At 35.6% G+C, this 14,375-nt stretch overlaps 1 protein-coding gene across 4 annotated transcripts in view; it reads left to right on the top strand.

Annotated features, from left to right (window-relative positions):
- Positions 1 to 12,471, top strand: part of Glra2 (glycine receptor alpha 2) — a 191,054-nt gene extending 178,583 nt beyond the window's left edge. For all 4 annotated transcript variants that reach the window (XM_074062805.1, XM_074062804.1, XM_074062806.1 and 1 more), the window contains one exon: positions 10,905 to 12,471. In XM_074062805.1, the coding sequence (XP_073918906.1) occupies positions 10,905 to 11,183 (279 nt within the window). In that variant the 3' untranslated portion in view covers positions 11,184 to 12,471. The remainder of the gene's footprint in view (positions 1 to 10,904) is intronic.
- Positions 12,472 to 14,375: the final 1,904 nt, after the last annotated feature.

Raw genomic sequence — 14,375 nt, 5'->3', positions numbered from 1 at the left:
CCTAGGGGTAGTTGCCATCCCCCTTCCACCCGCAGGAAGCACTACTTTTTTTCAGTCCTTTCTAGAACCAAGATCATTTGAAACACAGTTATTGGGTAATTTTTTGTGGACAAACAATATATTAGCAAATAAGGATACAGAGATGAATTTGCCACATTTGCCACATTCACTCTGTTGAATGAAAATTAGCTATAAAAATCCAGTCTTTGACCACCTACCTATTCCTTAGAAGGGGAAACAAACTTTTAAAATAATAATAACAATAAGAAGAAAACTTGGAAGTGAATCACAAAAGTTGATAGGTAGCTACAGTCTTTTTCAGATTAGGGGGATCATAGATAATAATTAGCATATTCCCACGTATATCTCAGCTATATTACCATTGATACCCTTACTAATTCTGGAGACTTCAATCTCATCTGAACCCTCCAACTCTCCAACTCTCTCTCTCTCTCTCTCTCTCTCTCTCTCTCTCTCTCTCTCTCTCTTATATAAACACATGAATTTTTTATATTATACCCTATTTAGTTATCTATGACCCTTCAAAAAAAACCCAAGGTGACCAAAGTTTTAAGTATGGATGTGATTCATCATTGTGCTTCCAGTGCTAAGGACTGATAATAGAATAGACTGATAAATGGATTCAGTGTGACCAGGACCCCTCCAAGAGGAGAACCTAGGTACCGAGAAGCTTTCAGTGGATCAAGGAAAGACAAAAAGGGTCAGACATATCCAAGAGACACTTCTTGCCATTTCACTCTTTTTTTGTCTTTTGCCATTTTCTTCACTAAATAAAATAATCAAAAAGTGGATATTAAATTCCCTACCCAGACTTAAATCTTATAGACACTGCCATACAAAGTTTAACCCCTTGCTGATAACTTTAATAAGGTACAGAGTCTCACTTTTCATTTATATCATTTTGAAATCATTATCTTTCTATAAGCTTGTGTTAATACTTATGTGTGTATATTTTTACTTTTTAGTTTAGATTATTTTGTACTAGTTATAAGTACATTTAACACTATGGAATGCAGTTGTTATAGAAAAGGTTGAGTATAAATCACTTTGTATGGGCAAAATCAGAAGATAAGTAAGCTTAGGTTTACTAGCTACTGGAAAAATCCTCCTATAAAGTTAAAAAATCCACCAGCAATCAATAAGGACTTATTAAGGATTTATTGAGTGTATATTGGATATGGATACTCAGTTCTGAATCTAATATCAAAGGCATTTCCTACTAATTCATTTCATTTATAAGATTCAAATATTTACTCAGAAAGGAAGCACACCTGTGGTTGGTTTTATAACAGAGAAGAGATTGGCTGATGAATAAATGAGATTCTCTGAACTGGTGCCTCTGAGAATGTCATCAAGTATGACATTGGTCCCCTGCTGCTGCATTATTACTGAGGTGAAGTCAAGATGTTTATTTTTCAAACAGGAGTTACATTCCCTATCAATAGCACATTACATTACAGTGCTGCTAGTTCTTTGGTAATATGATTCCTATAGCAAGATATATATTGGAGTCTTAGGCAGTGATACTGTATCCCAGATGGCTAAGAGAAGATATGGGTAGCTAATTTCAGAGAGGACCACTGGCCAGATTACCTAACACAGCTTACAGAGCAGTTTTTTTTTTCTTACTAACAATATATTTAGATTGGCATTTTTACTTCAACTTTTAAATCTGAAAAGCCAGTATTCACTCAGGAACATGTTCAATTCTATACAGTTGTAATATTTCTTATTTTACTGTATTCTGGGAATTCTAGATCTGGATACTTAGCTATTGAAAGTGCAAAATGTGGCACAATGATGACTCAAATAGCCTGCTCCACTTACTGTGTATAATAAATCACTTCACCCTTAGTGGCACAAAACAACCAACATCTTATTAGGGCCAGGAATTTGGAAAGGGCTGAGTGAGGATGACTTGTCTGCTATGTTATGTCTAAGGTCTAAGATGGGAAAATTCAAAGGCTGATGGTTACTTGACAACAGGAGTTAGTCATCTGTAACCTTGTTCAGTAGAATGCTAAGACTAGGACAGTTAATTAAAGTGTCAACATATGACCTTTACATGTGGCTTGGCTTCCTCCCAGCATGGCAACCTCACGATGGTGGAAATTTTTTATGAGGTGGCTCAGGACTCCAAGCACAAGTGGACCAGTGAACATGGCAAAAGCTACATCAGCTTTTATGGACTTGCTTTGGAGGTCATACAGTGTCCTTCCACTGCATTCTTTTTTTTAAATAACTCAGATGAAATAAACATTAATTTGAAAAATTTTTTTCCACTGCCTTCTTTTAGTTACAAGCAAGTCACAAGCCTGTCTAGATTCAAAGTGTGGGGTCATAGGCCATCAGCTCTCAGTAGGAGTAGCTTCAAAGTCACATTGAGGACTAAGAGTGTGGCTCAAGGGGTAATGCGCTTACCTAGCAAGTGCGAGGTAACACCCAGTACCACAAAAAGAAAAAGAAAAAAAGTGGTTTTTGAACTGGGGGCATGGTTCAAATGGTAGAGCACTTGCCTAGCAAGTACAAGGCCCTAAATTCAATCCCTACTACCTCAAGAAAAAAGCCACATTGTAAAAAATATGTGGATGAAAGATATATATGGTAGAGTCCATCTTTGACAAATCCAGTGTGCCACAGTTCACCTACTTTCCACAACAATTTACTTCTCTCCTACATGAAAAACGTACTCACCTCCACTCCCAAAGAAAGGTTAAATGCACATCTACGAGATCAGTAAACTAGAAAGCTGTTTTTTAAATTGTCATTTTTTTTGATAAGGAGAAATAATTGATGGTTTTTAAAAGGCTTCCATGGGTGAAACTGATTTCATACATTGAACTACAGTGTAGCTCAAAATGTGAGAACTCATCATTTAAGTCAGATGAGGCACCTCAGCTTAAGTATTTTGGGTAAAGTTCAGCATGAAATCCTAGGAATTAAAAGAGACAAGGTATCTACCCTACTTATGCAACAGATACTATGGAAACAGGCATAGGATAATTGCTACAGATGTTTCAATTCAAAAAATAGAGAAAACAAGCTGGACACTGGTAGCTCATGCCTATAATTCTACCTACTTGAGAAGATGAGATTGGGGGGATAACAGTTTGAGGCCAATCCTAGGCAAAAATTACCCAGATCCCATCTCAACCAATAGCTGGGCATAGTGACATGGACCTATCATCCCAAACTATGTGGGAGGCTGAGATCAGGAGAATGGCAGTTCCAGGTCAGCCTGGGCAAAAAAGGTTTGCAAGACCCCATCTTAACAGAAGAAATCTGGGAGTGGGGTTGTATGCCTGTCATCCCAGTGATGGTGGGAAGTTCAAAAGAGAATCACAATGCATGTGGGCCTGAGCTTAAAGTGAGACCTTATCTCCAAAATAACCACAGCACAAAGGACTAGAGGCATGGTTCAAGAGGTAGAGCACCTGCCTAGCAAGCACGAAGCCTTGAATTCAAATCCCAGCAGCAGACATTTCTGGTTTTTTAAAAATCTGATTTAGGTACATTGTTACTTTCAGAATCTTTGTTCCTTTTAAAAGGGTATTATAAATGCATTTGTAAGTTCAGCTCACAATATTAATGCAAAGGATGATTTCATTGTTTAAGTAGGTTAAAGACATGTAGGATCTTTATTTACAACCCCCAGCACCTTTTGCAGGCATCAGCTACAAAGAAGTTGTCCCTAGAGCAACTCACAAGCTAGCAGCAAGAGATGAGCAGATGGTGGAGCAATCTTTATTGGCAATCTTTTTTCTTCCTTGAACCATGTTAGCATGTACTCTTCCAAACCCATGAAACTTCACAAAGCTTCAAAAATAAATATTTTACTAAAGATTTAGTGAGGAAGAAAAATCACATTGTCAATACATACCTAAAATTTAATATTAGAGTTCTTCAGTAAGTATATATGTTCTCTCTCAATTCTTACAGCCACCTAATTTCTCTATTCTTCTCCTTTTATAAACATTTTATAAATTCCTTTATTACCTTTAGCAGTTTTGTCTAGCCACTTGATTCAGCAAAACACACGTCCTAGAATAGTGAATACTTCTTGTGTTCTCAGCAATTCCACCTGAAGAGTTTCAACACAGCCCAAGTAGCTTAAATAGTAACCAAACAAGTTAAACTCAGTATTTTAGTGAATTAAGAGGTCGTAGAGGCTCAAATGAATAAGAAATTAAATCTTCTCTAGGTAAGAAAGATTGCATATTACTGTAACCAAGCAAAAAAATTTTTTTGGCTTTACTTATGTTTTTGTCCTGTAAAAGTCTTTCCCTATGTTCTCCCAGCACAGTGCCAAACCACTTCCAGTTTGGAGCCTCCCAATTCATGAATCACTACTTGCTCAATAAATTGTGAAAATTTTATTGTGCCTCTTTTCAGGTTTTAACAAGGGCAGGAGATGGGCTAAATATGAGATTTAAGTAGTAGAAGCAAAGGAGCTCAAGTGTGTGCTATGGAGTTCAGGGATTTTCTTTAGGTAATGATGAGTCCTAAGTCCTAGCTTAGTAATTAGCCAGCTAGCTACATAAGTAAATTAAAAAAATACCAGCTAGTAAACTTACTCTAAATAATTATTGCTAGTATCTATTTTATGTTTATCTCATTCAACTAGATGCTCGTTTTAATAAATTTTATACTTGCAGATATGTAAAAATTTTTAAAATTTTAAATCCCAGTACAATAAGTAAATAAATAGGAGAAACAGGAGACATTGCAATCACTGGTTAGTAGGAATTCTAAAATCTGGAAAGGTCCATGTAGGCATGACTGGGAGCCATCCCTTGGAGTTGGGGTTCAGCCCTGCTCTTTGGGCCCTTATCTTGCTAGTTGAATCATCTCTTTTTCTTCATAAGAAGTGGCACTTGTTTACAACTAAGGAACTCTTTTAGTCTATTTCCTGACCATGAATGATTAGGGTTTTAAACACTTCTTTTCATTCTATACTGTCTTTGTTGTCTTCAATCTGAGTAGATACAAGTCCCTTAACTGATGGAGGCTTCTCTTATACCAATTTATAATTCATTTCATTCCACAGCAGTCATGCCCACAAACCTTTTCAAGATAAGCCCCATTTCATATTGACAGGAAGAATACATTTTAGAGATTTATTGCATAAGATGATGACTATAGTTAATAATAATGTATTATATATTTTAAAGTTGCTAAAAATTGAAATGTTTTTACTACAACAAATGACAAACATGTGAGGTGATGGATATGTTAATTAGCTTGATTTAAACCTAACACAATGAGTCATATATCAAAACATCATATTATGCTCCATAAATATATACTATTATTATTTGCCATTTAAATATAAGCCTTTCTAGAGCCCAGTGTAGTGGTGCATGCCTGAAATCCCAGCAGTCTGGAGGCTGATGCAGGGGAATCATGAGTTTGAAGCTAGCCTAGAATACATAGAGAGTTTAAGACTAGTCTGAGCTACATAGTGAGACCCTAATCTCAAAAAAAAAAAACCCAAAAAACAATGATATCAATATCCTCTATTGAACAAGAGATGATTCATTGATATAATTTTCTTGTGGAAAAATTGCCTTTCATTATCTGCCCAGAATGACACTGGTAGTTTTAATTCATTTTGGCACATGTCATTAAGCAACCAGGGGTTATATTTGCTTTTATTCATTTCACCTTTGTTTTGCAAAGCTCAGTCATATTTTTCATTCAAATGCTAGTATGAAAATGGAAAAATGAGACCTGTTGAAACTATTCCAGGAATGGGGGAAGGATGCATAAAGGAGAATGATGGATGAGGTGAATTCAACTATAATATATTGTAAGAACTTTTGTGAATATCACAATGTACCCCCAATACAACAATAATATGATAATAAAAAATCTTGAAAGGAAGCCATTTGGGATCTTATAGAGGCAAAAACTAACAAAGATGAAAAACTTCTAGGGTTTTTGGAATCATGCAATTTTGTAATCAGAAAGACTTAGACTTGAATCTCAGTTTCAACAATTATTAATGATGTAACTTTGCAAAACCACATAACTTCTTTTGGCCTGTTTCCCTAGGAAACATGATTTTCAGGACTGGCTTTGTAATGGGACTAACTGGTTTTAAGTGCAGGCTACATAGTCATAATCAATAAATGATATCTATTTATTAGTCACATTAATTCTCAAGGCCCTATGGTATGGAGGAAGAAATTGAGGCCCCAAGAATTGAGGAAAATTTCCCATGCCCAACCTCTTGCCACATCCAGGTGACAGAAAGAGCCAGGTTTATGATTACGTATTACACAGCCATCATTTCCTTGAGGGACTTTTTCACTGAAAACCCACTTTGTTTGGACTCACACTGTTTCCTAAAGAGGGCTGCAGACTCCATTATGTTCTTGCATTGATTGAAGCCCACTACAACCTTTAGTTCCAACTGAGCAATTTCCTGTTCTCACAGGAGAAAGACTGATCCAATCAAAGAATCTGGGTGGAATATGGGATGGAAAGAAGTATCTTCTAGCCCTGCATTTAGAAATCTTTTATTTTCTCCTCTCTAAGGCATAAGAGAAAAGTCAGAGATCCATTAAAATCATTTCTTTTATAAGTATCATGTTCTTTAATTATACTGAAATTATTTTCTTATAACAATGAATTCACAGGTGGGGGGTAGGGGGAAAAATGGCCCATATGCACATATGAATAAATGAATAAAGAAAAAAAAACAGTGAATTCACTACAAAAGAATTCTTGTGAGCTTTAGGTTCAACTTCACATTTAGAAAAGCGTTATTCCAAACACAAGAATGAGTATATTTTTTAGTAAGATGGATACATAAAATAAATAAAACTAAATAATAAACCACAAATGAACTACAGAGTGCCATGACAGTGCTTCCTACAGCAGACAGAATTCAAGGTCAGATCATAGTGAAATATAGAAATTTCACATGTTGAAACTGTGACCAAATGAGTCATTTCCTGTAGGAGTTTAATCAGTATATAGTAAAAGAGGTTCAGCTAGGGATGTTTACTGCTCAGTTACTAAAGATGGTGGATCAGCAGCAACAATTTACTGGGTTCCGAGCTAATTAGAAAACTGGAGAGTATCTGTCTACAATTCTTTGCTTAATGGCAGGACCTGACTCTCCCTGTAAATAGGCGTGACTAAACCATGCCTACAGATTGTTTTTTATTTTAGCTTTAGTTTACCTATGAGTCAATTAATCTCCATTTTGCCCTCAGATAGGAATCTTGCTACACTGACACAACATTTTATTCTGAACCTGCTATAAAGGCAAGTAGTCATTCAATGTAACACAAAATATTCAAATTGGTTGCAGTTGTGTTTTCAAAATCAAAACCATACCCTTTGACGTGGGTAATTTAAGCTTTTATATTTAAAAGGCATTGAATGAGTCATAATGGTAAATAAGAAGACCCTTAAACTAACATTCACGTCTCCTTCATATGAAGAATTAAGTGGATAATTTCTACCTACAACAGATTTATTTTGTTATGGAGAATTTTAAAGAATTGACTTAACTGTAACTATGCTCAGAAGCATAATTTGAAATACTGTTGAATGAATGAGAAAAGTATTTTCAAGCATAGGAAAAACCCTCTTAAAATACCATTTTGTTCATTATTCAGCAAATAGTGGGTACCCATAGTTTGCATGACAATGTACAAAATAATGCTATTCTAACCTGGCATCCTCTACCCCTGCTAGTTAACTGAATGAGTCAATCTCTTCAACTGTCCATTCACAGAATGTGGGGAAAGGCTACAGAAATTAAATGAATGAGTCAGGCTGAAAAGAAACATGGGTGCATATAGTTAGCTTTCTTTTTGTTTTATGTGCTCAAAACAGGTTACTAGCTAACTACCCTATTTCTTTAGGGACTCAAGAATTTAAAAGAATATTATCTCACTCTAGCAGTGAACTATATGCCTAATCATGAGTTTCCAAGTGTTTTTATATGTGAAAATAGCAATTGGTGGGATTCTACAGATGTGGAAAGAGAAACGAACAATACATTTAGGCAGAGAAAGTGAAATATATTTTGAGGGGTCCTTTCCATTTGAAAAGAACTTTTAGACTTAATAATATAGAACAGGTTGTACATTTTAGAGATGGGCATTGGAACTCACCAAGGCCACTGGCTTCAAACCTTTTACATTAGAATCACTGAAATTTTAAAAAGTATACATTCTATTCTCATTTCCAGAGATTCTGATTCAACTGGTCTGAAAGGGGCTTGGAGGAAAGGCAGGCATACACATATTTTAAAAAGTTTTTCAGCTGCCAAAGCTGAGACCCACAGCTCTAGGGTATCCTTGACATTTTTGGCATAAGGTCTGGGAAGAATAAGTAGCTTGCCTGAGGTTAAAATGGTTTATAAGTCTCAGAGCCAAACCTAGGACCCAAGAATTCAAATTCTCAGACTGTATCCTCTATGCTAAACAAACACCATTCCTACTTTCCTTACACATTGACTGAGATCTAACTACCAATTAATAGTAGTTAGAAAGTCCAAGGTTATCATCTATAACCCGTGTGACTAACAAGTCCCTTCTTCCTAATGATCTGTATGCTTCCTTTCTTGCTATGTACTGAATAAGGCTTCCGATGGTTATGATGACACTATAAGCATTAACATATGTTTATTCTACATCTTTAGAACTTCACTTATTTGAAAACTTTGCATGCATAAAATACATCATTCACATTTTAAGGAATAGGAATCAGATTTATATTTGAATCTGAGTCCAATTTAAGTGTTCATTATTGAGTTTATATAGCTGTGCACACGGAAATACTCAGATGTCAGGAGGAATATTCTTTGCCAGTCTCCTTATATGACAATGCCTTTAAGTTAGCCTCTTCCACTGGTTCTGAAAGCTCCATGCAGGCAGAGCCTTCCCATAAACTACCACAATGCTTGCCATAGAGTCAACACTCAACAATTAATTGCTAATTGCTAAATGAAAATTTCTTCATTACATTTTATTAAAAAATGAGACAGGATTTTGAACCAACTTACATAGGACAATCAAGCATAAAGGGATTGAAGGGATGGCTTTAGAAAGTAGCAGTTTCATAGTTACTTTTTAAAAGAGCTTTGGCTGATTTTTGTCATTTTAAATGGATCAATTCAAGATTATAATTAATGTCTTTTATTGGTAGCACTAGATGTATTCATTAATAACTACTAGTGTATCAAGTAAATGAGCTTTCTGTTTTCTCACCTGATATACATGGCAAAAGGTGACATGGAGTGTTTGAAAATTATTCACACCTGCTCCCTCTCCAGCTCAAATTCCAATTCATTGCCAGGTTGCAATACAATGTTCAGCTATGCTTAAGGCTGACCTCACCAGAGGTACCATATCACAGTGGGCAAGGTCTGTAAACGAAGGGCCCCAAGGACTCCATTGAACTCTCTTCTTCGTTTTTAGGCTGCATGTAACTCCCATCAAGGGAAATGGCACTTGGGTACTAATCTAGCTAAGTGTGTCACATGGAAGCCAATCTGTTTTTTCTGGGTTCTTTAGTGGTCTGTGGGTGCTCATATATTGTAATCTACTGCAACCATTCTGAAGTCCTGGTACTTCTCATCAAACCATGTTCTCTCTCATTCTCAATTTTGCATCCAATGAAGTATAATTAACTGAAATATCTCTTCTCACTTTCCTTACCTATCCTGGGAACTTCTGTTGACCTTAACAAAACTCATTTTAATGAGTACACAAGGTACAAATATTTCCTTCCCACTCCATTTAGGTTACAATTTGAGCTTGCACTCATATGTCTCCATTTTGTTTGTTTTTTTATATGTGGCTGAAGGCACTACTAATATACAGTTAACATTGATGAAATAAAACTAATATTAAGTTATCTTATATTGGGGAAAATATAACTATTATTATTATCTGGCAAGATAAAGAGTGCAGCAAACAGTTGGATAGTATTGTGCAAGGTAATAAGCTTGTTATAAAGGAAAATAATTCAATCAATGGATATTTAGAGCTGAATTTGTATTTAGTAGGTCATTTCAGTCCATCCCACATTTTCCACCCCACCAACTGACCCCCTTTTTTCACTCAACCACACATCCAGATTCCATACATTTGTCTCTCTTTGTTCTTTACACCAAGGAATAAACACAATTCTCCAGTCTTTTGTCTAATTCATGTAGACATAATCAACACAAAATATCAATGACATCAGCTAAAATGGCACATGTTTGATTTGGCAAAGATGACCCACTAACCAAAAGTGAATGATAAAAATCAACACTGGAAAAATTATTCATAGTAGAAATATTCACACCAAACAATATTTAATCTCTGCTATGTAACTGAGATGAACTAAAAGGCCAGAGGGGAAATAGGTGTACATTTAAGGAGTTCATCTAAGATCTACCATTAATATTACAGCCAATGTCAATGAAGGAACTGGGCTGAGAATGGACCATGATACTAAAGCTTCCTAAGGCAGGACCAGGCATGAAGTAGGGCCTCAGTAAATGTGTCTTGCAAAAAAGAATCAATGAATGAACAAGTGAATTAATGGTCCTCTTCATAAATTTAAAGTATAATTTTGGAGTTCAGAGAACTGGCTTTAAAACAATCTATTCAAATCTATGGATTCAAAAACTAGATTTGGGGAAAGTCAGTACTGAAAAAAGTATAGTACTTTTATTTAATTAATTAAAATTACCACAGAGTCATTATTTATACCCTTAATTTCTCAACTTGAACATTAATAAGTTGTATCCATTCCATGAATAATAAGGTTCTCTTGAAAGAGATTTATCCTTGTACTTCTGAAGAATTGTAATCATCTTCCATCAAACTTGACTGACAACCAATCTGTGCTTTCTGTGTTTCTTCTCCTAGGAAGAAGATGTTACTCGTGAAAGTCGTTTTAATTTCAGTGGCTATGGGATGGGTCACTGCCTCCAAGTGAAAGATGGAACAGCTGTCAAGGCCACACCTGCCAACCCACTTCCTCAACCCCCAAAAGATGCTGATGCCATCAAGAAGAAGTTTGTGGACCGGGCAAAAAGGATTGACACAATATCTCGAGCTGCCTTCCCCTTGGCCTTCCTCATTTTCAACATATTTTACTGGATCACATACAAGATCATTCGGCATGAAGATGTCCACAAGAAATAGATGTGCCCTATAGACCCTGGGACCTTCTTGACTAAGTGTTGTGCTTGTAAATACACAGTAAAATTGTCTTTATATCACTTTGACAAAGAAGATTAAGGGAGGGGGAGGGAGCATCACAGGGGTGGGGTTCCTGGCACCTACATGAAAAAATAAAAGACAAGTTACATGGGCAATGTTTGCACAAAATTAAGGTGTTGCAAAATCACATGAGCATAAATTCCATCCATAGTCTTCAGCATTGTACTTTCATATGATGCATCAAACAGACATATGATATGCAGGGCCAAGTACTTGAGGGCTGATTATCTTTTGGTTTGGATTTGACTAATTCTGGCACTGAAAAGTTAGCTTAAAACATACACAACATACACACACACACACGCACACAGAGAGAAAGAGAGAGAGAGAGAGACAGAGCCATAGACAGAGTCAGAGAAAATGCTTACCATCTGACCATAGTGACTAGTCTATAGTGAAATGAGGACCAAACTTTTTCAGGAAAATGCTGCCTCATTTTTAAAAGAAGCTTCTTAAGCTATGTTCTTAACAATGTCCATAATTAGTGTTTCACCCAAGAAATCCTTTTGTGGGTTGTAACTTATTTCTACTTATCCAGAAAACAACAACAACAAAAATTAACACTGATGACAAAGAACAGATTTCTACTCTACTGTCTGTGTAGTTGTGCACCTTAATATTAGCTTTCTTTTGTAGATGTAATTTTGGGGTTTAACTTGTGTATTATGTAATTGATTTGATAGTATATCCTCTTAAAAACAAATGCCCATTTTATTTTAGATCCAAGTTAGCACACTATATATTTTTTCACTTTGGCTATATTTATGTGTAACTTTAAGTGCCCAAGTGTGACTTAGTCATTGCAGCCACTCAGCCACAGTATTTATAGAAACAGTGTGTCCTGAATGGTGTAGCTCAGATTAGCTTGAACTCTCATTTCTGCTCTCATTGTAGATTTAACTACTATCTTAATGTCAACTAACCTATGATTTCTATTGTCAATACCAGTGAATATTGTTTAAAATATCCTTGATTAACTTAAACAATTTTAAAATTGTACTGTGATTTTCATAACCTGTTGCCTTTTTGGTACCAGAGCTACGTGGTTTGAATCCTGGCTACATGTTTTAAGTATTAAAAAAAAGACGTATTTTTGCTTACTCAAATAAAAGACAACCTGTAAAAATATAACGAAATAATTAAATTTTACATGTGCTGTCAAAGGGGTTATTTTAAAAAAGCATTTGTTCAATTTCAATAAAGCTAAGTGTGCCACAAATTTCTCTAGTGACTTCCCATTTTTGTACTAAAATGCAAATCATTTAGGGGATAATCATTGAGGGAACAATTTAGGGGACTTTTGTATCTGATCTTCCTCACAAACTTATATGGCTATTATATTATTGATACTTATAGTATTCCAAAAATAAATGCTGTTCTCATTATAGGAATATGGAAATGGAACTGGTGTGATAGTGCACAGCTGTAATGCCAGACTTGGGAGGCCCAGGCAGGAGGATTGCAAGTTTGAGGGTCAACCTGGGCTACGTAGTGAGTTCCAGGCCAGTCTTGGCTATGTAGCAAGACCTTGTCTCAAAAAAGAAAGAAAGAAATTTAAGAAAGGAAGGAAGGAAGGAAGAAAGAAAGGAAAGAAAAAAATGGAAGCATTAGTAGCCATTGTGAGCAGTATATAAAACTGGGTACTTTATATGAGGCATGGAAAAGTTACAAAAGTTTTAAAATCTTAAAGTGAAAAGAAACTTCAAAGATCAGATGGTTCAGCTAGCCATGATGATTTTGTTAGGAATGGAGTTACAACATGAACGAAAAATTCTTAGAACCACAGAAAAGTAGAGAAAAAGTTGTGGTAACTCATGTAAATTTTTACAGATTTTTATTAAATAAAGATACCCATCCTAATATTCTCAGGAAGATTGGATTCACAAAGCAATGTTTATGGCCTTAGAAGGTTTAGAAACCTATCGAATACTGAATCATTTCCATAGAGGCAAACATTGCAGAGTGGCTACAAGTGTGAATTTTGGCAATAGAGACTAGTTCAGCCACCTATCAACAGTGTGATTTTGGATAAAGTATGTGATTTCTCTGAATAGTTCCTGTCTCATAGAGTTTCAAGAAAACTGAATGGGAAAAATACAAGTAAAGCCATTAGCACCATGTCTAACATATAGTGAATTCTCAATAACTAATTGATAATAATAAAATAACTTTATTATGAATCGTATTGGTTATCCTCTGAACAGGAAGCTTCAGAAGGTCTAGCCTTGGCAAGTTTAATGCCACACTTTTTGCACCATTCCTAAAACACTGTCTCTACCATTGCTCAATAGTTTCCAAAAAAATAAAAAATAAGGTGAAGTCTTTGCTCAGTTCTTTTTCTTCCACAGCAAAACAGTAAAACAGTAAAATCGAGACTAAAATGCTTCTTCCAGTGGGTCTGACACTAGAAATGTCCTAGGAAGAACTCTGGTACTACATATGACAGAGTGGAGAGGTACTTGAGGAGAACAGCCTGAGCTGAATGATCATATTAACAAATGTGTATACCATATAACTGGGGGACAGCCCACTCCCACCATTAGAAAATTGAAAAATATCTCTGCCAGCCATTCAAGGAGGTTAAAGCATCCTGGATAGCCAAAGAGCTTCTTGACTTTTCTATGGTTCTAGTTTACATGGAGTAAAAAAACAAATGTAAATGTACCATAAGTACATAAGTAAGATAAAAATCTCAGAAAAAAATAGTTTGAGTACTACATACTCTGGTGAAAAAGATAATTCCTCTTATAATATTATTGGAGATTTTATTGAAGTTGTTTTTCTTCTACAATATTTGAAGGAAAATTGTTCAAGAGTTAAATCATGGCTTAAGGAAGGAATGCACTACCTATTTTCATTAGACTGTGAGAAAGTCATGTTTTCATGGGTTCTCCACAATGTGTGCCAAAGCTTAAATACCCAGTGGATATTCCCTAGTGAGGAAAGCTATGCTATGCCTACTGACAAAGTTATATGACTTTTTCCCAATGCAGGAAACACATGAGGTAAATGTCTACTGCCCCCATTTTTTAGACAATGGATTAAAGGATGATTTGTCCTTAAGTCATTTTTCAATTCCTACCATTTGGTTCTAAGAACACATCAGAATGACTT

The sequence above is a fragment of the Castor canadensis genome, chromosome X (assembly GCF_047511655.1).
Source record: "Castor canadensis chromosome X, mCasCan1.hap1v2, whole genome shotgun sequence".
NCBI lineage: Eukaryota > Metazoa > Chordata > Mammalia > Rodentia > Castoridae > Castor > Castor canadensis.
This window is presented reverse-complemented; position numbering and strand designations above follow the sequence as displayed.